The following is a 25,041-nucleotide window of genomic DNA, read 5'->3' on the forward strand; positions in this document are numbered from 1 at the left end:
TCTTGTGGCACCTTCCTGGTGCTAGGTTCCGCACACCCTGGTGGCAGCAGCAGGGACCTCAGGGCCCCAGGGCAATGACCTCAGCCAGGTGGCACGCCTAGGTGACGGCGCTCGAAACTATACCCTTTTTCCGAAACTATACCCTTTCTCCGTTCCCCTCCATCCCCTTCCCTTTTCCCCTCCGCTCCCCTGCATTCGGCCAACCGGCGTTGCCAGCCTTGGGAATAACGGTACTTTCGGGAGCGGCGGAAGATTCTTGGACGAACGCTGTGCGGTCTCCACAGATTCGATTAGGCAACACTGCTAGCTGGAGAGCGATCTGCACTGCACAGAGTTCAGAGAGAGACTGCGGGCTCTTCCCCTCTTTCTCCTGTCGCTCTTCTGTGATTGGATAGAAGAGTGGGTGGGTTTCGAGCATGCTCAAGGTCAGCCGCCGTCAGTTCAGAAAAATGGTATAAGTGCTCTGCCGCAATGGTATTGCATAGATAATTTTAACTTACCTTCACCCGAAAATATGCTTTCCCTGAAGATTCATCCATTCTATCAAGGTCTTACGTAGAAAATGAACAACATTAGATTCAGACCTCATTACCACACAGTGTAGCAACATGGCAAAGGGTCCTTCTGAATGAACAAGTTGATGTATCACCAAAATATTTCATTGAATTACGAAAGACGACCATTGGAGCAACTAACCTAAATATCTCTACAATCACAAGTAGTAAGTTTCCTGGGGGGGATATGGGTTAAACAAACTGTACAAAATACAAGGTATTTTTTATTAAAAACAATCAATAAAAATCATACAAAAATGAATTCACTATTTTATATGACATACTGTCTGGCCATTGCTCTCAAAAAACGAGACTTTCTAATATTTGCAGCTTCCCTCTGTATTTCCTCATTGTTATTAGAATTCAGCTCCAACAAGCCTATTACTTTAATCTGTAATAAAAAAATGATGATTAACATAAAATCAGCTGTAAAAATTTAAGAGATAATTTCTCAAGAATCTAATTGCTTTTCGTCATCAATAAAACTCAATTAGCACCTTTTAACAACAAATATTTACACAGAGAAGAAAGCTAAAACAGAAAGTGAGTGAAAGGATAACTAGTGAATAATAGGCAATGGAAAAAGCTCACTTGTGCAAATTGCCACATTAATATTGTTAACTAATATCCCTTATCTTAATTTTTGCAAAAAAATTATTTCCAACAAAAAACATCAAAACTATCATTCATTTTTCTCATCTAGTGCATCCATATTTAAAGAAAAAATAAATCAGTAATAATGAGTAGAGGTCCGTGAAAGTGGTTTTATTTTTTTCTAAAATTCGTTGTAAAACCATGTGATTTCGGTGTTATGGAAAATCTTGGTGGTGTTATTATAATGCTACAATTTTTCCACGTTTATAGGTGTTTTATTATTTTATGGTACACGTTTCATGAATACTAATACTTTTATTACGCATTTTACGTAACATTTAACATAATTTCGATTTTACAAAATTTCTGATAAAACTAAATGAAGAAAATGGTTCAAGTTTATCGGTTCAAGGTATATGAATGGTTCAAGTATGTAGTCTTGGCGAATATGATTGGCAAACGGCAAATCCTCACTACCTTACATGTGTATACTTCGAGAGCCATTCCAGAATTTTCGGATTTTCAAGTTTCTATAGACTAAATGAAGCCGTTAAAAATGTTTCAGTAGTAGCAACAACAAGCTCCTCCTTCGTTTTCTATTCAGGTAGCCGGCCCGATTCAGGTAGCCGGCAGGCCCGTGTGCAACCGTACGTTATACAGACTATTAAATACTACATTATTGAGTGAGGAAAATGGGGTGCTCTCATAAAATTAAAATACATAGTAATTTTTTAAGTGTACTGATGTTTAGGTTAAAGTCATTCACATTTGCAAAATATGACTTTACAATATATTCAATATAATATGTAATATCAAATATACAATATAATATGTATTCTTGTAGCAACAGAGCTTCAAAGTTTGCGAAAATTACAAAATTCTTTTGAGCTGCAAGAACGGCTAGTGGCGTCAGAATGCGAGTAAACAGATTTGCTCCATGGTAATAACAAACAATAACTGCAATACTGATTCACAACTTAAAGGGTGTGTCAAAAACAGCTGTGAATAGTTCTAAAAATTTTACGGTGTAAATATTGCACAATTGATGACTTCGGCTTTGAAAAGGTGCATTCTGGAAACACTCCGAAGGTAGATCCTTTCATGGTCGCTGATTTATTCTGCGGCAATGAAGATTTCATCGGCCCAGAGTTAAGAAGCCGCAATATTGAAAGGTCAGACCAATTAAATCAATCTCATTCAACTATCAATCAAAAGCTTGGATTGTATCTCATTTAACTACTGCCATTAACTCATTGCTTTTATTGTATACTGGGTACAATATTGGGATATATGAAGTTAACGTTTTGGAGAAATACGACTGAACATACTTGATATTGACTTACTTAGCATTCCTTAGGTGTGGAAGAGAGACATACGGTGATTAAGCAGTTGGATACATTCTACAGAAAAGAAATTTCAGTTTTTGCACTGTTGGGACTAAGGTGATACCAAAACATAATGTGAGAACAAAATCTTTTACTGTGAAAATCACCGTAGATGAGGAGGATGAAAAAATAAGTGCTATTTTTCCAAACTGCTACATCTTACGGTATGCATGCATTCTTCAAACCTGTCAATTATTCAATACAAATCTGTCACATGATTGATGATGAAATTCACATGTATTGCTATGAAAAAAATAAACTATACTAAGGAAAAATTACTGAGAGAGACATAGGTTTTTATAAAACTAGGACTAATAGTCTACTGGCACCACGTAATTTTTTTTATACTGATCTCTGATGTCATGCTAAGCAAACATGGCGATGGGTCATTTGGAGGGCAGGATTACTACACAATTTTCAAAGCAAAATTTAAAAAATAATATGCAGGTAATAAAAGAACTGTTTTCACTGCAATTTTCAGTGTGGAGGATATTTTTTTAATCCTGTAATCATCCATTTTTATCCATCCCCATCCATAATGTATGTATCTTTGTAATCTATTATTAATTTCTTCATATCCAAACTTGAGAACATATCATTTCTCCTACTTAATTACATACCGAGATGCAACAGGATATTTAAATGCCAGCATGGCATCAATACATAGTAAACTAGAGAACATAAATTACAAAGCTAGTACAAAATTTTAACCCCCCAAGAAGCTGAAGAGGTATAATCAAATTGGCACACAATCAACTAGCAAATTTCATAGCCTTCCCACTAAAAATGAGGGAAATATGCCAAAATTCCAATGAGATGAATTGATGACCAAGAAAAAGATGCTACAAAAATATACATGTACATGCATTTGTTAACCATTTCTATGAGTATCCATTTCATTTTACTTACAGCTTGTTGCTTTCTATGAATTTCCCCTCGCTTTGCGTGTAGGTGTACAAGAAATTCAAGAAGAGTTATATCCCAAATGCATGATGATAGATGGGCATCAGCAGCATCAGCAGTAGAGCCCCCTCGTTCCCCAAGGCTTTTAAATGCAGTATTATAATCTACTTCTTCCAAAAACTGACAAAGAACCGCTGCCTAAAATATGGATAGTAAATACAAATCATCATTTAACTTGATTAGAAAAGCCAGCCTCGGTGATGGCAGGGTAAAGTCCTCGCCTGCCAAACCGAAGGTCGCGGGTTCGAGTCCCGCCTGGATAAGTTACCCTTATCCAGGGCATGGGCGTGTGTGAATGTTCTTCATTGTTAGTTGTTAATTCCCCATTGCAAAGGCCATAAATGTGCTGTTTATGGGGTAATGGAAATAAATAAATAACATATATATATACATTCAAATCTTGAAGATAAGGTTAAAAATCATAACATACTTCCTTCTAACATATCAAAAAATCTCCCAAAATTTCTCCCCTCCACGAGTGGAGGAGAGAGGGGAAAAGGTAAGAGCCCTATGATCAACTTATCATTGGCAGCCCTCCATTAAACCAAAATATGAAGCTATCAAGAATTATAGATAATTTGAAATACTAATTTTGACAAAATTCATAATTTTAGGAATGCAGCGGTCTCACAGACTGCACGTCACCAGTTAAGGGTTAAGAACAAGCGAGGTGCAACTACTCTCTCTCTCAACTACTCTCAAAGGGCTTTTTGTAGGGGTTAAACAGCCACTACACAATTTTAAAGGCCATTCACATAAAAAGAAACAAAAATAGCAAAAAATTTCTTTATGATCAAAATTGCAGGAGCAAAAAAACCCCAGCTTTGAAAATATGACATGAGTAAACCTTTCCTCACCACAAGAGAACTAACAATCCATTTTGGACTAGCTGCACATTCAGATATCACTGCTTTGATCAAGAGGACATTCTAATTTTCTTAATAATGCACCAAGGTGCCCAGGCGGTCCGGGAGGATATAGAAGATGCAGAATGGGGAAGGCAGCAGGATGAGGCCTCATGTGAAGGGGATTGATTACCTCTCAGGGGTAATGCTGATACGTAATGAATGAAATATGTATTTTATTGAGAATAAATAAATGTAATTCTAATTGCATTACAGCCAAAAAAAGGTTTAAAAAATTAAAAACATTAAATATTAATTATGTTTAGAGTGCAAGAAAAAAACAATTCAGACATAAAACCCATGACCCATTCAAATCCATCACCTTAGTCACATATGTTGTATAAATTTGTAAAAATGAGAGTTATGAGACTAAATTAAAATTTAACCTCCTCAGATGATACTTATTACAATCCCTATTGCCAAGGCAATCCTGATGGCTATTAGGACTGCTGAAACCTTCAAATTGATTATTACTACCTCATATTAATATAGCTCACATCATAATTTCAAAATAAATAAATAGAGGTTTCAAAGGGCAGATAACTTAATTTGTGGTAGGAGCACAACAATGGTAACTAGATGTTATCATAACATAATGTGATACTTTCATAACTGAAGGGCATACAATTACCTGAGTATGACACTGAAGTTGTGTACAGCATTTTATCATCCTCCTATATATTGTGTCATCAATCACAGACCTAGGGATTAACTGGCCAAAGAAGTTACTGACTACAATTACAGCTTGGAGGTAATACTTGATTGATGCAGCATAGTGGTTCATGACTGAAAAAGAATCAACAATACAAATTTGAAAATATATCAGATTTGAGGTCTCAAAGATTGGTATATATCCAAAAAAAGGAGGTCATCAGTCAAAGCTATTTAAATTCGCACGTGTTTAGATAGATAATAAAGATAAAAATTTCCATACGACTGGGCTACTTTTTAGGGTAAGTGCAATTCCCATATTTTAGGATGCTAATAGAGAGCCAACCCAAAGAAAGCACACACTACAACCTAATGGAAGTGACTACAAATAGTGATAGAAAAATTGATTTCAATTAAAATAAAAAATCAAGTTTTAACACGTTGCGTACGGATGGCGAGAATTCTCGTCATCTTTTTTACCGAACGTTCCGGAGGGATGACGAAGATTCTCGCCATTTAGGCGCGTCAACCTAAACAATTTTAAAGCGTACAATACGTATTCGTTAGTACGTTTTCAGTTGTTGTTCGTTATTCATAATGAATTGATGCATCATAACGTTTGATTGGGTAAAGTTATATTCTAGACATTAGCTTTTTAACCATGTTTAAACCAAAGGCATTACGCCCTAATAGGCACATACAGGGTGGTATCCAGAAGTAGTAGGACTGATTTTTTTACGCGCGGGCGGAAAGATTGAGGGGGGTCTGCAAGATTGGATATTATGGTGGGGAGTCTTGGGAACAATTTTCGACATGCGGCAGTCGCCTGCGTGCATTTTTTGAGTGTGGACAACTGTTTTAGTGACCTCCTGTTTAGACGCCTCATCGTTATTTGCGATGGAGCACAATTTAGAGCAGCGGTACGCCATCAAGTTTTGCTGCAAAATTCGAAAATCTGCAACCGAAACCAAGAAAATGCTTACGCAGGCCTACAAGGATGATACCATGAGCAATTTCTCGATATTTGAGTGGCACAAGTTGTTTCGGGATGGCAGGGAGCTCGTCGAGGACGACCAACGCGCCTGGCGTCCGTCAACCTCGAAATCGAAAGTGAAATCGATGTTGACTGCATTTTTCGACCGTCATGGAATTGTCCATAAGGAGTTTGTACCTACTGGACATTCTGTAAACGTAAGATTTTACGCGGAAGTGCTGCGATATCGGATCACACGCGTGCGACCAGACCTGTGGGGCATTGGAAGCTCCACCACGACAATGCACCGTGCCACGGCGCGTGGATTGTGAGGGATCTCCTGGCCAAATTCGGCGTTTCCACTTTGCCTCACCCCCCTTTACAGCCCTGATGTGGCACCACCGAACTTCTTCCTGTACCCCAGGATCAAGAGGCAGCTCAAGGGGTATCGTTTCGACACGGTGGAGGCGGTCCAAGCAGCGACGACGAGGGCGCTGAACAGCATTCCAGAGGACGACTTCCAGAAGACCTTCACGACGTGGAAGACTCGCTACCAGAAGTGTGTCGATGCCCGGTTTTGAAGAATATTGAGTCGGTATATCAAAATGTTCAATAAATTAATTTTTTTTAAAATCAGTCCTACTACTTCTGGATACCACCCTGTATTTCCTAATCGGCGTTCCCAGGAATTTAAATACCCCGGTACGCAAGGTGTTAAAAGTAAAAGATCAAGGAAATCGAAATCACCTTGATCATTGAGTTTCGATTCAAACTCGATGTTTCAACTTTGATCTTGCCCATTTTGTTTGATCTCAGCAGAGTCACTACCGGCCTCTGAAAACATCATCCCTTGTGAAAGAATGGTCGGTAAAGGCTGGTAAAATTGGAAAGTTCACCCTCTATCAGCAAGAAAACATCGCAAACAGTAACTATTTCTAAAAACTTCTAGCACAGAGTAACACCCCTAATCCTACTCTATAGTACTGGTAAAGCCAAATTGTTCCAAGCAGAGATCCCAAAAATTTTATGCGCATGCATTTTTACATTTTTATTACTAATAATTCACATATGTATTCTACGTAGATTTTTATTTTTTTTTCAGCATATCAAATCTGTATTTTGAGAAGTCCTCGAATGCAAAACAAATATGCTTATGTACAATCTGTAATCATTTCAGAGAACTGTCGATTTTTTGATTCATCAATCTTTCGGTTCAAATTTCATTTTCGCTGAATAGTCAAACTTTTCAATTAAAAATGAAATTATCAAAAAATCAATTTTGAATAACATTTTTCCATCACTAACTCCATAATCACATGAGACGAATTTCTGGAATTAGCCTTTGCAGGAATTCTCAACTCACTCCACTCAGATTTGAGTATGTATGCAAGGCCTCATTATATGTACCTATGTACAATTCAATTAAAAAAACATTACTTAATAAAGGCAACAATTTTAGGAGCCAACAATATTTCCAAATCATGATTTACATTGTAGTATGTAGCTGAGTACAAGTAATATAATGATTTGTGAAAAATTATTTGATGCTTTGAAGAGTTTACCCAAATATAATGATTGCTATCCTACGTCCAACAAAAATTTTAATATCCAAAACCAACAAAATATCATAAGAGAATATATTTCATATTATTTCTTCATTTAACAATGCCTGCCAAGTCAAGTTTGAAACATAGAAAAATATCTATTGATATCATGCACAAATATATACTATAACAGACACACTTTCTTACCAAAATTCAAGTCTCCCATCAGTTTCAGGTAGCCAACATTCCTTGGGTAAATGGTAAGAGCTTGGCTGACTAGCTGCCACAGCATTTCTGCTACAGCTCTTGTGTTGTATGAGTTAGCACTGAAATTAGATTAAGTAATACGTGAGAGAAAATGATTATCCCAAGAACAACACACCACCTCTATCAGAGCAAATACCTACATATGAAACCATTCCCTGGACAGAAAACTTTTCACTCTCATAATCAGTGGCATAACTATGAGGGGAGGATGAGAGGATAGACGCCCCCCCCCCCCCAAAGCCTCAGAGAAATTAAAAAAATACTAAAAACTATTGTTTAGTTTTGGCATATAATCACTGCTTTAAGTTAAATTTTTAGAGCTAAAATGATGTACCGTATAAGCGCGTGTAAGAGGCGCACCTTTTTTCCCAGAAATTGCAGCCGGAAATGAGGGTGCGCCTCTTACACAAACTTCTTATTTTCCCCCCCTCCCCTTCGCCGGTCGCAAGTGTAAGGGGAACTGAGTGGCCTTGGTTTTCAGTGTGAGTCAGTCATTCGTAATCCTGGGTCAAAAACAAGCGGCAGGCAGGAAAAGTAAGGAAAAAAAACGGCAGAGGCATTGGCTGATGGAGGGCCGAATGTGGCTCCATTAAATCGACGCGGTTATTATCCTACGGCGCTGAGATTGCCCCGATTGTTGTCCTAGCTCTTGGGAAGGTTCATGCTATGTGCCTGTCGTGTATTGCCTTAAAATTTTCCATGGCTGCAATTCTATTGCAATACTCCTGCGAGAGCATTTAAACAAAATTGTTCGTGAATAGGACAAGCATCGAAGAGCAACGGCGTATGCGAAGAGAGGATCGGAACTCTTTCTACTCCCTCTTATGCCGCTATTACCACCGCAGTTATCAAAATTTCCTCTTTCAATTAATACTGAAAGAGGAAAATTCGATAACTGTCGAAATTCCAGGCGTACTGGAATTTCGACAGTTATCGAATATACATCTGCAATGCCACGCGATAGTATAAAAAAATGCCGCAAAATTTTTTTCTTCATAGCTTCGATGCTCAAAATAGGGGTGCGCCTCTTACACGTGTGCGCCTCTTACACGCGCTTATACGGTATTTTATGTGTGATGTGTATAAATGTATTTCCAGGCATGCCATTTTTCTAAAATTTTTCCGTAGCCTAGGGAGGAGGGTCACCACCCCAAGCCACCCCATCCCCTCCAAAGAATATTCCTAACTACGCCACTGCTCATAATTGACTCAAGCACTATGAACCTAAAGAGAAAAATTGAGCCCTTGAAATTATGACAATAAATGTGTAATGGGTGTTACTGAAATTTACGATGAAATTGAATTTAAACTGGACCTGTATTGAAAATGACCATAAGTAAACCCCTAATTATCAGTGCGCAGTTTATCCACGTGGTGGATTAAGAGTGCTATAGTGCTTCGGTTTTTGAACATTTTTGCAATCTCAATAAAAAACAAAATCAAATGCAAAAATGCCTTGATTAACACATTTTAATGTAAGGATTCCCATGACTTATTATACATTTTCATATGAACTCCCTAAGTAAAACATAATTATTTTCTTTACTTTCTGACAAGGAATGTTCCACGTTTACTTGGTCATCTGCTCTAGTATTGCAGAAGACGAAGAGCAGCAGGAAAAAAAACTCATGATTAATTTTATAAGATTTCTTCAATGGATAATCAATCTTAAATCGAGAAACTATAGTCAACAAACTTAGAATGTATTTTTCATATTGCACAAGCACAATTACTGCCACAGCCTCACATGCAGTTGAATACAGCCCAAGGGAACCAGAGGTTTTGTCACATTCAGGCTTGTTTACTTCAAGACTTCGAGCTTGGACACTGGTATGCCAAAGACAAGAATAAAAACCCCAGTATAATAATACACACAACAGACATACATACAATTCTAAGCACCAGTGATGGGGCATGAGGTCATTTCGAGATTTGTTAATGGCTTCCCATAACTATTTTTCTTTTTCGACATGTGTTTTATGCATAACATTTTCATTTAACAATAATGTTGAAATTTATGGTGTAAAGAAAAAGAATTTGATAAAAACAAAGAAGAAGAATGTATTTTAAATAACAAAATCCCCCCCAAAAAATAACAAAAAAGATATATATCCACACTGTCATAAAGGTATTTTTTAATCTAAAATTGATTGCTACAAGAAAAAAAAATCATTGTAAATTGATTTCCTATGCTTGAAAAAAGAGGAAAGTGTATTTTCATGAGTATTAATCTATTGATATGAACAAAAGTGGTGAACAGTTAAAATATCTAACACTCTCAACAATGGGCTTATATTCCTCCTGCATATGTAACAACCCTCGTCCTTCTAGAGTTGCACAATTAGGTGTATCAAATGTAATAACTAGGGACATGCAAAAGTTGCAAATGCGATAATGCGAATTCAGGGGTTTTCCTGCTAATATGCGAATTTCGTGTTAAACGCAATTTTCTCCAAGTCATGAGCAATTTTCACCAACTCAGATGCGATTTTCATAATGTTTTTCTTCTGCTCATGTTTCTCCCACGAAATTGTTTTTCGAGGCATACATTTTGGCTGAAACAACTTATCGCCGGCTGCCGTTCCTGGCACAGCGCTCTGTGTATTTCACGCCATAGACGGCACACCGCCGCACAATAAAATAATCCCACCTTTGGCATGTCCCTAGTAATGACTCATGCAATGGTAAAATAATCTCACTTAATTATGATTTGCATACAAACGTGGTTTCAAGTTCAAACTTATAAAATACAATAGACTTTCCTTTTCAATTCAACTATGCATGGAGTTGGTGTAATTAAATATTTTATGCTTTGAAAACATACTTGCTTAGAACAGCTGGCCATAGAGCTGTGTATTCAGCATTCAATTCTAAACTAGGTTCATCACGGAGAACATTATGAAGTCGAGCAAGCAAAGAAGCCAATACTGAAAGAACAGTTGATTCTCTCAAACGTTCCACCCATGATATCAACTGAGACCTGGTTAAGCCACCTAAAAGAAATATATGAGACCAAAGATTAGATATTGCTAAGTAAACAGAAAAATCAGAGACAATTTCATAAACTCTCAGAATATATAGGAGGTAAAGATGCGCAAAGAATTTTTAGCAGCCCAAATTCCACAAGTATAAATCACAAGGTAGGGAAATAAATGGCATTCATTAATAGAATTATCTGCATGACAGGAAATAATTATGCCCTGCACATATTGAGAGGTGGATTTGACTGATAGCTTGGACCTTGAATTTGATCACCAATAAATATGTGTATTTATTTGTTTTTACTTGGACCAATGAATAGTTTTGGTTTTACAAAATTTTATTTCAGCCTTTAACCACCAGATTCGAAATCTCAATAGATGTAATTCTTCACTGGATTTAATTCTAACCCCTTTCAATTACTGTGCCATTAAAGGCATGCCAGGTACTAAGAGGAGCTTTTCTACCTGCTAGCATTCATGGGTCAATCGTGAAAAATTCTGGTAAATATGTAGCTAAGCAATAAATATAAGTATGATAGCTTTCAAAAGCCTGAAATACATGATTACTTTTTTTTCCCAATTTTTGAGAGATCATCGGGCACAATTTTTTTCGCAATCACTCCAGTGATGAGGATTCCCATCACTTTTTTCATCACTTGGCATGCCCCTTTATCTGTGGCTGAAACCATAACTCAAAACCTACAAGTGGCATCCATCTTGTCAATGGAGAACTTGCATGGGTCGTCGATTGCTATAAAAACTATTTTGAACAGGTAAAATGGATATTAGCTCGCAAAAATACCTAGTTTCTCCATTCATCATCAAAAGAAATAGAAAAATTGACTTTAAAATCGAGAAAAATTCTCTAAGCCGATCACTGCGCGAAGACACCCGAGCTCTGCCGAAGGAAAGCGTGACGTCACAGGTGCCTAAACTGCCGTCAGGAGTCGGGAAATACACTGAGCGCATGCTGTAAACATTGTTTTGAGGGAGTATTTAGCCGCTCATCGTCACTTGTGCATGTGCTGTTATTCTTGGTAAGTTTTCCTAGTGCTTTTTTACCACGATTATTACTTGGGATACTAAAAGAGCGACATCAGGATGATGAAGTACAAGCATTTCACTTTGTATGTTTCAGTTATCAGAAAGTTGCCACTCATTCGAATAGTACACCTGAAATTCATCTACATCTACATACTACTCTGCAAGCCGCCTAAAAGGCGTGTGGCAGGGGGTGTTAGGACACCAACCTTTATTTAGGACACCAGAAATTGATGCCACGAAACTCATGGAATTTGTTATGACAAATTATTGCTATACGTCGGCGGAAAATCGAGATGTAAAAGAAACTCGTAATACTGGAGGATAACGATCGTAAGCTTACGAGCCGTGCTGTTGAATTTGGCCATGCTGTATCATTGGAGAAGGTAGTCCTATCCGTCCTATGGTGGTTTAATTCCCTTCATGCTGAAAATACTTCATGAATACTTAGCTGGATAGCCTTAATCACAGATAAAAACACTTAACTCCAGTGAAAAACAAATAATCTGTTGCTCTGCATTCTTTTCAAGTAAGAAGAGGGGTTTGGAAAGTTAATGCCAAATCAGAGAGCACAAGAAAATCACTTTCTTTAATTATGAATAACTTTTAGGCAGTTATCTATAAAAAGCAATGGACAATTAAAGAAACACAAGAAATGCAATTATTGTTCAAAGAAACTTTTATTTCATGATAATTTGATAGAGTTTCACAATTTCATTGGTTTCACGGATACGAATTCTCAGCAAAACAGTCTGCACACAATTCACATGTGAGATTGTGAATCGGTTTCGCTGCCAATACACACACAAGCTACAACCTATTTCAATAATATAGGCAAATCCATAAACGATATACTAGCACATATCATAAAAATATAATGGGAAATAGGCAAATACAATTATCAAAAACTGGAAGTCACTACCGTTCCTATATTCATCAAGTACAACTTAGAATAACACAGCTCATTACGAAGAAAACAACTATTTATTCACTGATTTAAAGCCTTAAATTAGACCACGCGAGTGACTTTTCTCACTACTATTTGTTGATATAATAGAAAAACAAACTTCACACACAGTTTTGATCTTGATAGATTGATCGTGAAATGTCGTATCAACGGTGAACAACGGAGGTGAACTCACCACTGACAATTTTTGAATTACTGCTAAACATTTATCGATAGCGAAATGGCACTTTTTACAATTCAATCACGATGGAACATTGATAATTACAACTCTTGGCCAATATTTTTCAACCTTGTCAGTCAAACTTTGTGCATTACAACCACTGGCCCTGTGATTATTAGTGGTAGCTTAATGGGAGTTGTCACGTTGAAAATAACACTATTTTGGCACAAAAGATGTTCCTAGAAATATCCAATCAGCGAGCAAAAGTTACATTGACTGGAATTCACCTAATAATACAAGCACAGGCCGTCCTAGACGACGAATTTTACAGTACCTATGAATCAATGGATGAAGTTATTGTATATAAAAGCATAGCCGGCATTAGAAAACATTAAAATTGTTCTAATTACATACTCAAATGACATGTTGTTGATAACATCAGCTTACAATTAACATATCCCCCTTCCAACTGCCGTGGCTCAGACTCCTATAATGATGTTACTTACTTATTATAAAATTTTTGGTTTAACTGCATCAGTTTTATATTTTATGCCCTTACTCAGATATTAATATTATAAATAATACAAAATATGAGGGCTTCCGAGCCTCTATTGTCAGATATTTTGCTTTAGATTGAAAATAATCGATGTGTCTCAGAAACGAAGCTCTCATAACTGCTGGCAACTATTACAAACAATCACAACAATTGCTTCGTGTGATGTTTCAGCACCTATGATGTCATCGATGCTTCGTCGGTAGTGACTTGGGGGGTGAGGGAGTTTTTGTCGCTTTTTAAAATTCGTTATATTTATCATTGAATGTCTTGTGAAGGAAAACTCAGATTTACAAGCGGTTTTCTTCATTGAATTCAGAAAATAATTTTCTGTCTGCCAGTGAAATTAAAAAAATTCATGCAAGTTCCCCATAGCCACCACCTCGGACTTTAAGATCACATAAAACCAATTTGGATGCACATTAAACCAAACTATAGCTCAAATAATTAACAAGTGCTTTGAGAGAACGTAAATTGACACACATTAATTCTCTAGCGTGGGTCATTCGGAAAAAACGTATGGGACTTTTAATGGATAAAAATGTTGCTTTCATTCAAGATTCCATCAATATTTTGTTTGATTTACCATTATTGAACTATATAACATGATTTGAACGCTAAATTTTGGGGTGAAAGTCCCAATTAATGACAAAATCTCTGTTTATTCGGTGAACACATTCCAAGAAAAATGAGCCGTTCTATCACACTGGCCCACATATATTGCCACAATATTGCCTAAATTACATAAGTCCAGGGGCAAACTCCTAAATCTTGCCCATGAATGTCACACAATCCATTTTTCCCCTGCATCGTTATTGAAAGAACAGTGTGACTAATTTAGGTGCTTACAAACCTTTAACTGTAATTACGAGTAATTTCCTGTAAGATATCTTATGAGCATTCATGGCCGACGAAATTTGAATGATATCAAACTCAGGATATAGATTTTCGTAATGCAGGTCCTATGACAATGAGCTGTGATATCTGAAATGGTGCAAAAAGCGAAGGTGGGAGGGACCGCGTGATTCAGAATAATGATCACTCAGGCGATCACTCTTCTGGTCCCGAAAAGCGATTGCTCGAGTAATCTCTAAGAGGGACAAAACAAATGATTGTGTGACTCAGGCTTAAGCTATAATTACTACAAAAAATACTGACTCACTCTGAAATAGATAAGGGAGCATTAAACAAAGACTAAAACTTAACAAAAAAACCCACCTGGAGTAGAACTGGAGCCCATATTGCTTGGAGATGATGATCTATGGACGACAGATATTGTACTTCCCGATGAAGATCTTTTGTGCTGATGACCATGAAATGCACCGCCACTGCCACCATGATGATGATGGTGATGATGGGGCCCACTACCACCAGAGCCTCCCTGAGAAGACGATGACATCGTGGAGGATGGACCAAATGCTGGGATAACTATTTACAGGAATGAAGGAGATAAATACAATACACTGCAGTAAATCAACAAATTCATTTTGAAACACTATCATATGTCGATTGATGTTGATGGCTTTCTAGAGCAGCTGTGTATTGCACTTTGTCACATGAGCTTCCGCAGCCATTGCAGGTTGCATTATCAGGCGATGAAGGTCACACCATTCATGCAGTCTGATGATGCGACCTGCAATGGCCGTGAAAGCTCACATGGCAAAGTGCAATACGCAGCTGCTCCCAAAAGCCATCAACATCAATGAATCCCGCTACAAAAGTCTACGTTTCAAACAATAATATGTCCTTGGAAAAAATATGTATACCACCCTGCCCACATTTAAGACTTAATGATTAACAGTGAAAGAACATATACTTTGTATTGAACTGGCAGTCAAACCATGACTTATAACTATGTATAATGAGAGTAGTGCAATGAATCTTCCAAGTTTTCCGGGCATAGGGATGCCAGTCTCAGGGGTCATACCACCGTAGTGCCACCTTGTATCAGACACTAATAAGAGTTTGAATGTCATGCCATATATGTAGTTTCTTTAATGTGAATTTTTAAGTTTTTTATGCAGCAGTATGTTAAATTGCTAAAAACATTGGAAGGCATGTTGACAATTCTTTAAATTATTTATTACATCATTCAAGTGACATTCAAAATACATTAATCTTTGACTTTATACACCATGATTGAAGTCATTTGCCAGGAAAAGTTAAGGCTAATCTTTTGCTTTTACTTCTTTCTTCGTAGGAAGGTTAAAAGTAACACTTTTGAAACAACTGAAACTATGTTATTCAATTCAGTGCACCAATATGGTGAAACAAATCCGAGTTACAATTGCAATGCAATTTAAAGAATATAGTTTAAAATTTGATATTAAATAAACAAATGGAGAATGTATCATAAAGAAATGATAAAATTTGGTAATTGCTTCACCATAATTCTATGCATAACTGCATTATTTTTAATTATACAATGAAATACTCACCTAGATCCCATGTATCACGTGAAACTTTCTTGGCTCCTTTGAATTTCAAGAGGTGACGACATGCTACAGCTAAGGCACATGGAAATTCTAGGTTAGGACAGCGACGAACATCAAGGGAGCATAGGTAATCCCAGTCATGTAAATTCAGTAGGGTTGCCGCACACAACTCAGCCAACTCCATACGAGGCAAGACATTTCCATCAGCACCAGTCCCATTACCTCCACCGCTACCACTCAAAGCACCCAAACATGTTCGACAACGAGCAGTAAGTTCTTGTGGGTCTAGTAAGAAATGAAAACATCTAATTGATTCAACTATAAATCTCTACTAATCTATATTGCAAAAAAAACACTAAGTAATGTTCCACAAAAATTTTTACTATTATGACCCAGGGTTTCAACTAGTACATATGTAGTTATCATCAAGGGTTTACTGATTCCATATACCAGTCACAACCCAGGGTCGGAACAAGAAAAGTTTTTGTGGAGGATTACTAAGTGATTTATTTTGTACTATAGATACATATATGGTTCCACCAAGCGAAGCCTGAACACTTGACATGTATTCTCCTAATCTCTTAGCAGAGCAACTTAATTCCTTCACTTGATGGTGCAAGCATTTCAGGATTTATGCATCAACTATGCTGCCAACTTAGTGGTTCATTCAAAACCTCTAAATTCCCACAGGAATGATTGAACGCAAAAAGGGAGAAATGTTTTAGTGCGATAAATAAGTGCAAATGGAGAAAGGTAGCAACTGAATAGGTATTTATAATAACATCCACGTGTAGTATATACATATGCATATGTATATGTGAGTGTGATAAATCCAACATTAATCTCTTTCACACTTCATCGGATGCAAACCCACATGGAAAATATAACATAGTTAGCTGAATATTAGTCCACACAGTAATGCAGTCTAAGCCCCGACAGCAACTTAAAAAAAGTTATTTCTAGTACAAGTATTTTTAAGGATATCTACTTCATAAATTTATCACTAATAAATGCTCCAAATATTCTGCAACTGAAACAAGGAGCTCCCCCAAGTCCATTAGCATCCCTAACATTTAAATGCTTCTTTTATTGAACATTTAAAGAATTTCTGTATCTCTATTATTGATTGCTTTCATTTTCCTAAGCCTTTTTAGACAGGTTGTCTTTGACAGAAAGTTTAATGAGCTGAATCAAGAACAAAAAATAAAATAGGAATGTCATTATATTACCTATTTTCTGGAGCCAAAAGAGAATCATATATCACAAATTATCTCAACTATTAATTTTTAAGCAGGCAGACATTGAATCAAAGCAGAAAATAAAATCACAGATGCCAAGGCAAGAATGATAATTTAATATTTAAATCATCCCGGAAATATCATTTTGAATTATGCTCATATCATCATAAATATTACTGTGTACTTGAATAATTAGCATAGAGTACTTTTTCAGGGCAATATCAACAGATACTGCATTTTCCAGAATTACTTGACTTTTACAACTTTGAGAAAAGCAGAATAACCAAAAACTTGTTGATTAATATGTACCACAGATAATTTAAAACTCACTTTCAACATGTGGCCACTGCTCTAGAGACTGAAGAATTTGAACCAAAAGAGCCTCCCAAGATACAAGCCGAAGGAACTTGTGCGCAACATTGCCAAAGGGGCCTCCATTGCCACCACTCCCAATATTCTGACGAATTTCATTCTGAACTGACAAGAATAGGCTGAGGGCATCTTCATAATTCTGAAAAATTAAGTAAAGTCATTTAATATTAGTGCCTATGCTTCCATAATTCTCTCAATACTCACATGAAATCTGATCATGTTAACCACCAGCAGAAGCTTAATTATTTACAAAAATTCTTAGCGGTATTCTCATAATTTACAAAATATTCCCAACACTTTAGAATTTTTTAAATTTTGGTTCCTCATTAGTGTCATGTTGACCTGCAGTAAAATTTTGTTAGCATTTCACATTTTTCCATAAAAAAAGTCATCAAAAAGTTAAGTGAGTTCATTTTGCACCTGAGTACAAACACACACAGGTCTCATCCCAAGATTACATCTAGTAACCAGATATGTTTACAAATTGATACAAACATGTTTTCAGACTATGTATTACATTACATTTTCATCACTGAAACCTTGGATTTAGATGTGATTTTCATCATAAAAAACAAACACCTCAGACAATACGTCACAATCAATGGCAAACTGCACTATCCAAGACATAGTCTTAGCTCTCCTCATTAACAAATATTACCAGACTACATAAGAATCTACAGCCTAAACAACTCCAAGAGATTATCCTGAGGGCTAGCCAGTTGATGACCAACATATTGCCAAATGCTGTCCTCTTAAAATGAGTAATGTATTAAACATGAGAATATGTAATTCCTGAAGGTATGCTTGTAAAAACAAGACTTCGAAAAAGTAAAAACAAGTGCCTTCTACTGGTTGCATATGATATAGAGAAAATGATAGAAATTTTGTTCACCACCTCGAGTCAAACATTTTATTAAAGATTGTGATTCATCCCACATATTTTCAAGCATTTTAATAATGAAGAAAGAAAATGTGAACAACAAAACCAAGGTTGATACCATTGTAGACTAATACAAAGACATAAAAACAGCATATGATACCAGACATACCTGCCTACGGGAAAACAAGTCCAGTTTTCTGCTTATGCACCATAATTGTAAAATGAATATGATTTCAGTATTCCAGAAATAGTAAAAGGCTAAGGAATATATCTCATAACACCCACAAAGTAAATGATAAATTAGGTCACAATTCCACATTACGCATGTATTCCATTTTATTTTTCATTATTCCACAAACTTTAATCAGACAAATCAGACAATCCCATGGCTACATTCACATCTGCATCACATTGATACTCACCTTCATTTCTGTAAGTTCTCGTGCCTTCGCTAGAAGAATAAAGCAGAAGTCCTGCATGAAACCTCTAGGTGTACTCATGACAACCGAATGGAGTGGTATTGGAAGTTCCCACTGAAAATAATCATCAACAAAGGTCAACGACACAGGAGCATAAGCAATAACCACAAAATAGCAAGACTGACTGATTAAAATACTTCTTACCTTCGTATTTATCCTAATGAGAGATTTAACTGAATTAATTGAGAGGAGAGCATGCAAATGTTGTCTAATTTCTTCAGGATTATAGCTGAGAATTACTTGCTGCTCCAATCGACCAGCTACAAGCTTCATGTTACCTATAAAAACAAACTATCGGTTAAAACACACAGCCGTATCAAATTTTTGTTATACATAATTAGAAAAAAAGTATATTGGACTTAATGATGACGCAAGGATTATCAAAATATGAACTGTTACAATAGCTCTTCCCCTGTATTTAAATGACCCTTGAAACTCCCTCAGAAATCAAATGTTAAAAAGGAGCAAGTTTTACCCAGCAATCAACATTTGCCACCTTATCTACCACCTTTCTCACTAGAACTCTGCCCTATTCATTTTGGTTCCATGTATGCCTCAGTTACCCTTTAAATTAAAATGCACTATTTAATGCATGAATGAACTCAAATGAAACACTATGCAACCACTTAATTTGTATGAATTGAAAATGGAACTTGCACTAATTTGGTTCATACAGTTCCACACAACCAGGCATTTATAAAATACCATTGCTTATCACAAAACTGTGCACAGTTCACAAGGGTTTTCAAAATGTGCAAATCAAAATCTTCACGTCAGTGTACTTCATCAACATTTGACAGGAAAAAAGATGTTTTAGAGAGCACTATGCAAAATTAAGTTTGAGTCCAAGTATGGGCTAATGACTTATAATGAGTAAAATTTTCACACATCAGTGCACTTTTGAGTAACTTTAGAAAATGCTGGTCAAGTTAAGGGTAGTCAGAGGTGGTTTCTAAAAATCATAAAACAATTCTGATACTGATTCTTAGGCTTGCACCTCAGCTAATTGTGCGCAGTGAGCAACTGAATCATATTATCACTTTTTCCCCTATTCCTACTGGCTGATGAAGTCATGTGTTCCGGATGATGCCATAAAATTTAAGGAGACAAATTTTTGAAATATGTCAATAAGATAGGGGATAACTTGATTATGCCACAGCCGGCTCTGAAATCTACTAAAAAATGAATATCAATGAAATGTTTTAAGCTGGAAATGGTATATGTATCCTATTCCCAATCCACTGATTAATCCTCACTGAATTTGATGCCACATTATATGTTTAATTGACAAGACTAGATGCCTCTCTAGCCTGTTTACTGCTTAAATAGAGAAAAAAATATGACAAGAAGAGTGCACACATCCTGTATGTATTGCTTATGTCGTGCGGGAAGCATACATCCTACATTGATAACCTTGTCAGGCACTGTAAAAAGTGATCTCATCGATGGAAAATGGGCACATATTTGACACAGATATCTATGGCCAAACCATACTGTTGGCACCATAAGGATCATGAATGAAGGTAAATTATCAAGGCAAAAGAATTAATGATTCAAGGGACTTTTTCCGGCCACTTACCTCCCTGGAAGTCAGAGGATGAGTACCAAGGAGCTGAATCCAAAGCAGACAGTGTTGGTATGACTTGTCCCTTGGAATCTTTAAGGGTTTGAGATTGCAATCTCCACCTTATTTCCATGTGAGACAGTTCACTTGGTGTAAAAAGACCCCTGACTTCACCCGACGATAGCAGGGTGTGCTGCAAACTCCACCTGCTGCTGCCATCTTTTTTCCCATCCGCCTCCCCTCCCAATTCTCCCTCTTCCTCCTCCTCATCCTCCAAGTCATCCTCCTCAGGGTTATCGTCTCCACCCCACTCCATGATCCACGTCAGCATATTCTTCAAGCGCTTTCTTTGCTCTTGGGTCACATCCTTCAGCATCGGCTTCAACGACTAAAGTGATATAATGAATATAAGTGCCACAGGAGTCATTAGCATCAACCATTAATTAAGGGGCCATAAGATTCTCATGGTCAATTGTCAGTTTATTAAATGGCCGCATCCTCACAGCAATAAAATTGACGCCTTAGACATTTACATGATTGTCCCACAGGAAATTGAAGAGATTGATGGCATGGTTAAATATTAGCTTACAATAAAAACCTCACCCAAATTTGTTGCCTTGGCTCACATTTTGAGGGGAGTCAATTAAAAGTATAAAATATACGTAATGTGACCACAAAAATTGCTACCGTTAATTATTTTTTAAATACATAAATAAAGATAAAATTGTAGGTGGTGAAAATAGTACGACATTGGATTTGATTTGATTGACTGAATTTATATCATCCGACAGCACAGAGAAATAATCCATTGAATCAACTATATCAAACTAAAGGAATGTAAGAAGAAACTTTGATAACAACTGGTAAAATAGGAGGAAAATTAAAATAGTAAAAAAAATACACAAAATTGTGTTTACTACAGGTTAAGGGTTAGTGGTAACAAATTTTTTGACATGAGTAATAATATGACACCATAAATCAGGTAGAAAAAATAGAAATCTAAACCTACATTTATCATTAGCTCAGCCGCTTTAATAGGTCTCTGTTGAACTGACTGTAAGTAGTCACCAGTAGTGACTGTAGAATGCACGGAGGATTCAGTAGTTCCTTCTCCCAGGGCTCTACGGACCACATTCAGAGTTTGAATCTTAAAAGATAAAACCAAAATTATTCATTAGAACCCAAATTCAAAACACATACAGAACGTTTTATGTACTTGGAAACAATGCTTAAAGTTTGAAAAAGCTATACTTTTTCATTATTTAATGCTTAATTATTAAACATTAGCTATAATTAAAGATAACGCTTAAAAAAATCTAGAAGTTGCAGGCTGACCACTGAAATTATAATGTATGAAGCCACTACATATTTATCTTCCCAAGCATTAAAAGGATTGTCATCGCACTTAGTACCAACAGATGTTTTAATGAATTCAGATTAAAAGATAAGCATTGCTCAAAAAATAACCTGAATCCAACAAACCTGCAATGGCAGATCTCTTGCAACAGTGAACTTTCCACTGGAAGCAGCCCCGACAATATCCAGCTCCAAAACATCCCTGTGAACCATTGGAATTTCCCTTCTTAAGTTGTCTTGCTGAAGAATTGGAACCATACCCTACAGCAATACAATCAACATAAAAGAATGTATAAGGTGACGATTATCTGTGCACTCTTATATGCTACCAAATGTAGTTGCATGCATTAAAGGCATACATTTGCATGCATACTTTCAAAGTAAATATTTTTCCATAAAGTATTATCCAATGTATGTATAATGCAAAATTACATGCATACAACTTAAACAGGATATTAGCTCAAATGATCACATAGTATTATGCCTCCCATCCTTTCCCTTGGGCTACAACCTTGTCGCGGTGGAAAGGCTTGCGCGTTCCTATGACCCCTAGAGCTGCACTGGTGGGATTAATTCTAATTATTCCCGGTAGGGCCACCCATGCCAGATAGGTCAAAGGGTAGGAGCCAGACGAAAGGTAGTCCACGTGATGGTGTCACGTGAAAAACACTGTTGGAATGGAAGTGGGAAACCCTACCAACTATCTCTTTCCTGAAAACAAGGAGTACAACCAAATGAGCCTCGGAATCTCATCGACCAGGACCCATCCGCAAAGGGCAGGTGTCGGTCACGGAGGCAAGGTAGGCAAGGTCCTTGGGGTTGTCAACATGCGAAATCCTTGCAGAGACTTATCATCATCACCAACAGCAGCAGCAATGAAGAAGGAAGAAAAGAAGACCAAGAAGATGGAGAAGAAGAAGTCGGCTATATATGTAGGGACATGGAATGTGAGGACAATGATGAGGGCGGGGAAGTTAGAAAATATCAAAGGGGAAATAGATAAAGGGAGGATAGATATCTAAGGATTATGCGAGGTGAGGTGGAGGGATGGGGGAGACTACTGCAGAGATGGTTATAGGGTTATATATAGTGGTGGGGAGGAAAGCCTGCGAGGGGTAGCTTCAGGATTAAACATGAAGATGGGTAACCTTGTGGTAGGTATAGAACAGGTAAGCGATAGGATTCTGGTGGTAGAAATTGAGGCGTGGCCCACCAACCTTGTGGTGGTTCAAGTATATATGCCCACTAGCAACCATAGGGAGGAAGAAGTAGATGAGGTGTATGAACAGCTCGAGGAAATAATTAGAGACACATCGGGTAAGAAAAATCTGGTAGTGATGGGGGACTGGAACGCCTCAGACCGGGAAGGGAGGGATGGACACGAAATGGAGATTGGACTAGGAATACGGAACGACAGGGGAGAGAAAGCAGCAGAATTTTGCAGGAGAAAGAAATTATTCATCACAAATACGTGGTTCAATCATCATAAAGGGCAAAGATACACATGGAACAGTCCAGGGGATGTGGGGAAATTTCAAATAGACTACATTATGGTAAGACAGAGGTTTAAGAATAGTGTGAAAAACTCGCGCAGCTTCCCTGCAGCGGATGCGGATTCGGACCACAATCTAGTGCTCATGAAATGCAACGTAAGATTGAAAAGACTTATGAAAGTTAGGAAAGCGAAGAAATGGAACGTAGAAGCCCTGAAGGGGAGTATGAGGAGAGAATATCAGGAACTAGTGGACATTAGTATGCGGGACATTGACAGTACTAAGACTGTTGAGGAAAGATGGGATAACATTAAAACTGGAATAGTCAATGCGGCGCAGAAGTCAATTGGCTACGTTGACAGCAGAAGGATAAAGAAGCCTTTTGTATGTATAGGGAACTAAATAATCGATTACTACGTGAAACTATGAGGGCAAGGGAGGCTTGGTGGAAAAGTTCCAAAAGGATGGAGAAGTAGGCGTGGTTAGTAGTTGTAGACCAAAGTTAAGTCGCTATAGGGTGGCAAAAGAGGACAAGCCATGTCTTAAATTAAGGCTATAGATGGGAGGATGCTAACCGAGCTAGAAGAGGTATAGAGTAGATGGAATACGTGGAGGATCTGTATGACCGAATGAACTGACCAGAAATTGTGACTTTAGAGGAGGAAAGTGCAGTGGAGGAGGATAATCTTCGACTGGGGATATTAGATTTGGAAATAGAGAGAGCACTTCGTGATATGAAGGCTAGGAAAGCAGTAGGCGTGGACAATATCCCGTCTGAGCTTCTGAAGAATCTAGGGAAGAATAGTGAGAAGACGTTTTTCAAACTAGTACGCAGGATCTATGAGGAGGGATGTTGGCCGGAGGATTTCATGAAGACTGTTTTAATTCCGCTTCCAAAAAAGAAGAAAACTGTGAAATGCAGAGATAATAGAACAATCAGCCTAATATCGCACGCGGCAAAAGTGGTACTGAGGTTATTGAACACATGAATGGAGGCAACGGCAAACGAGAATTTGGGCGAAGATCAATTTGGTTTCAGAAAAGGGAAGTCAACTCGTGATGCAATAGCAATGATGAGTTCCCTCGTGGAGAGGAACCTAGAATATGACCAAGATGTACCATATTTATCCGAATATAGTCCCCTCTCCCCTAATTTCGAGGCTGCAGTTTTGGGAAAAAAAATGCTTCTGAATATAGTCCCCTCTTTACTTTTACCATTGGCATTTTTGGAAAAAAAGGGGGGCTATATTCAGATAAATACTATATGCCTGTTTTGTGGATTTTGAAAAAGCGTTTGATAGGGTCAACTGGGTAAAGTTGATGGATATTCTCAAGAGAATAGGCATAGATTCGAGGGATAGACGACTGATTCATAATCTGTACATGCCCCAGACTGCTCAAGTGAGGGTAGCGGACGGAGAATCCGGGTGGGCAAGAATTGGCCAAGGTGTAACGCAAGGCTGTCCTCTATCGCCACTGCTCTTTAACATGTATGCTGAAGAGATGGTAAGGGAAGCATGGGATGAGTTGGAAGCTGGAGTAAAAGTGGGAGGAATGATGTTCAAATCAGTGAGATTCGTGTATGACCAGGCGCTGATTAGCCAGTCAGCGAGAGGACTACAGGCTCTAGTGGAGGTGTTAGACGAGCGGTGCGAGGAGTATGGGATGAGGATTAATCACAAGAAG

At 37.4% G+C, this 25,041-nt stretch overlaps 1 protein-coding gene across 1 annotated transcript in view; it reads right to left on the reverse strand.

Moving 5' to 3' along the window:
• Positions 1 to 765: 765 nt before the first annotated feature.
• Positions 766 to 25,041, reverse strand: part of LOC124155666 (integrator complex subunit 8) — a 28,873-nt gene continuing 4,597 nt past the window's right edge. The window contains exons 6-18 of the mRNA XM_046529681.1: positions 21,989 to 22,123; positions 21,516 to 21,653; positions 20,522 to 20,894; positions 19,087 to 19,220; positions 18,886 to 18,996; positions 17,542 to 17,722; positions 15,977 to 16,258; positions 14,757 to 14,966; positions 10,661 to 10,829; positions 7,777 to 7,895; positions 5,033 to 5,187; positions 3,443 to 3,634; positions 766 to 945 (exon numbers count right to left, since the gene is read on the reverse strand). Of these exons, the coding sequence (XP_046385637.1) occupies positions 826 to 945; positions 3,443 to 3,634; positions 5,033 to 5,187; positions 7,777 to 7,895; positions 10,661 to 10,829; positions 14,757 to 14,966; positions 15,977 to 16,258; positions 17,542 to 17,722; positions 18,886 to 18,996; positions 19,087 to 19,220; positions 20,522 to 20,894; positions 21,516 to 21,653; positions 21,989 to 22,123 (2,319 nt within the window). The 3' untranslated portion in view covers positions 766 to 825. The remainder of the gene's footprint in view (positions 946 to 3,442; positions 3,635 to 5,032; positions 5,188 to 7,776; positions 7,896 to 10,660; positions 10,830 to 14,756; positions 14,967 to 15,976; positions 16,259 to 17,541; positions 17,723 to 18,885; positions 18,997 to 19,086; positions 19,221 to 20,521; positions 20,895 to 21,515; positions 21,654 to 21,988; positions 22,124 to 25,041) is intronic.

The sequence above is a fragment of the Ischnura elegans genome, chromosome 3 (genome assembly GCF_921293095.1).
Source record: "Ischnura elegans chromosome 3, ioIscEleg1.1, whole genome shotgun sequence".
Classification (NCBI taxonomy): domain Eukaryota; kingdom Metazoa; phylum Arthropoda; class Insecta; order Odonata; family Coenagrionidae; genus Ischnura; species Ischnura elegans.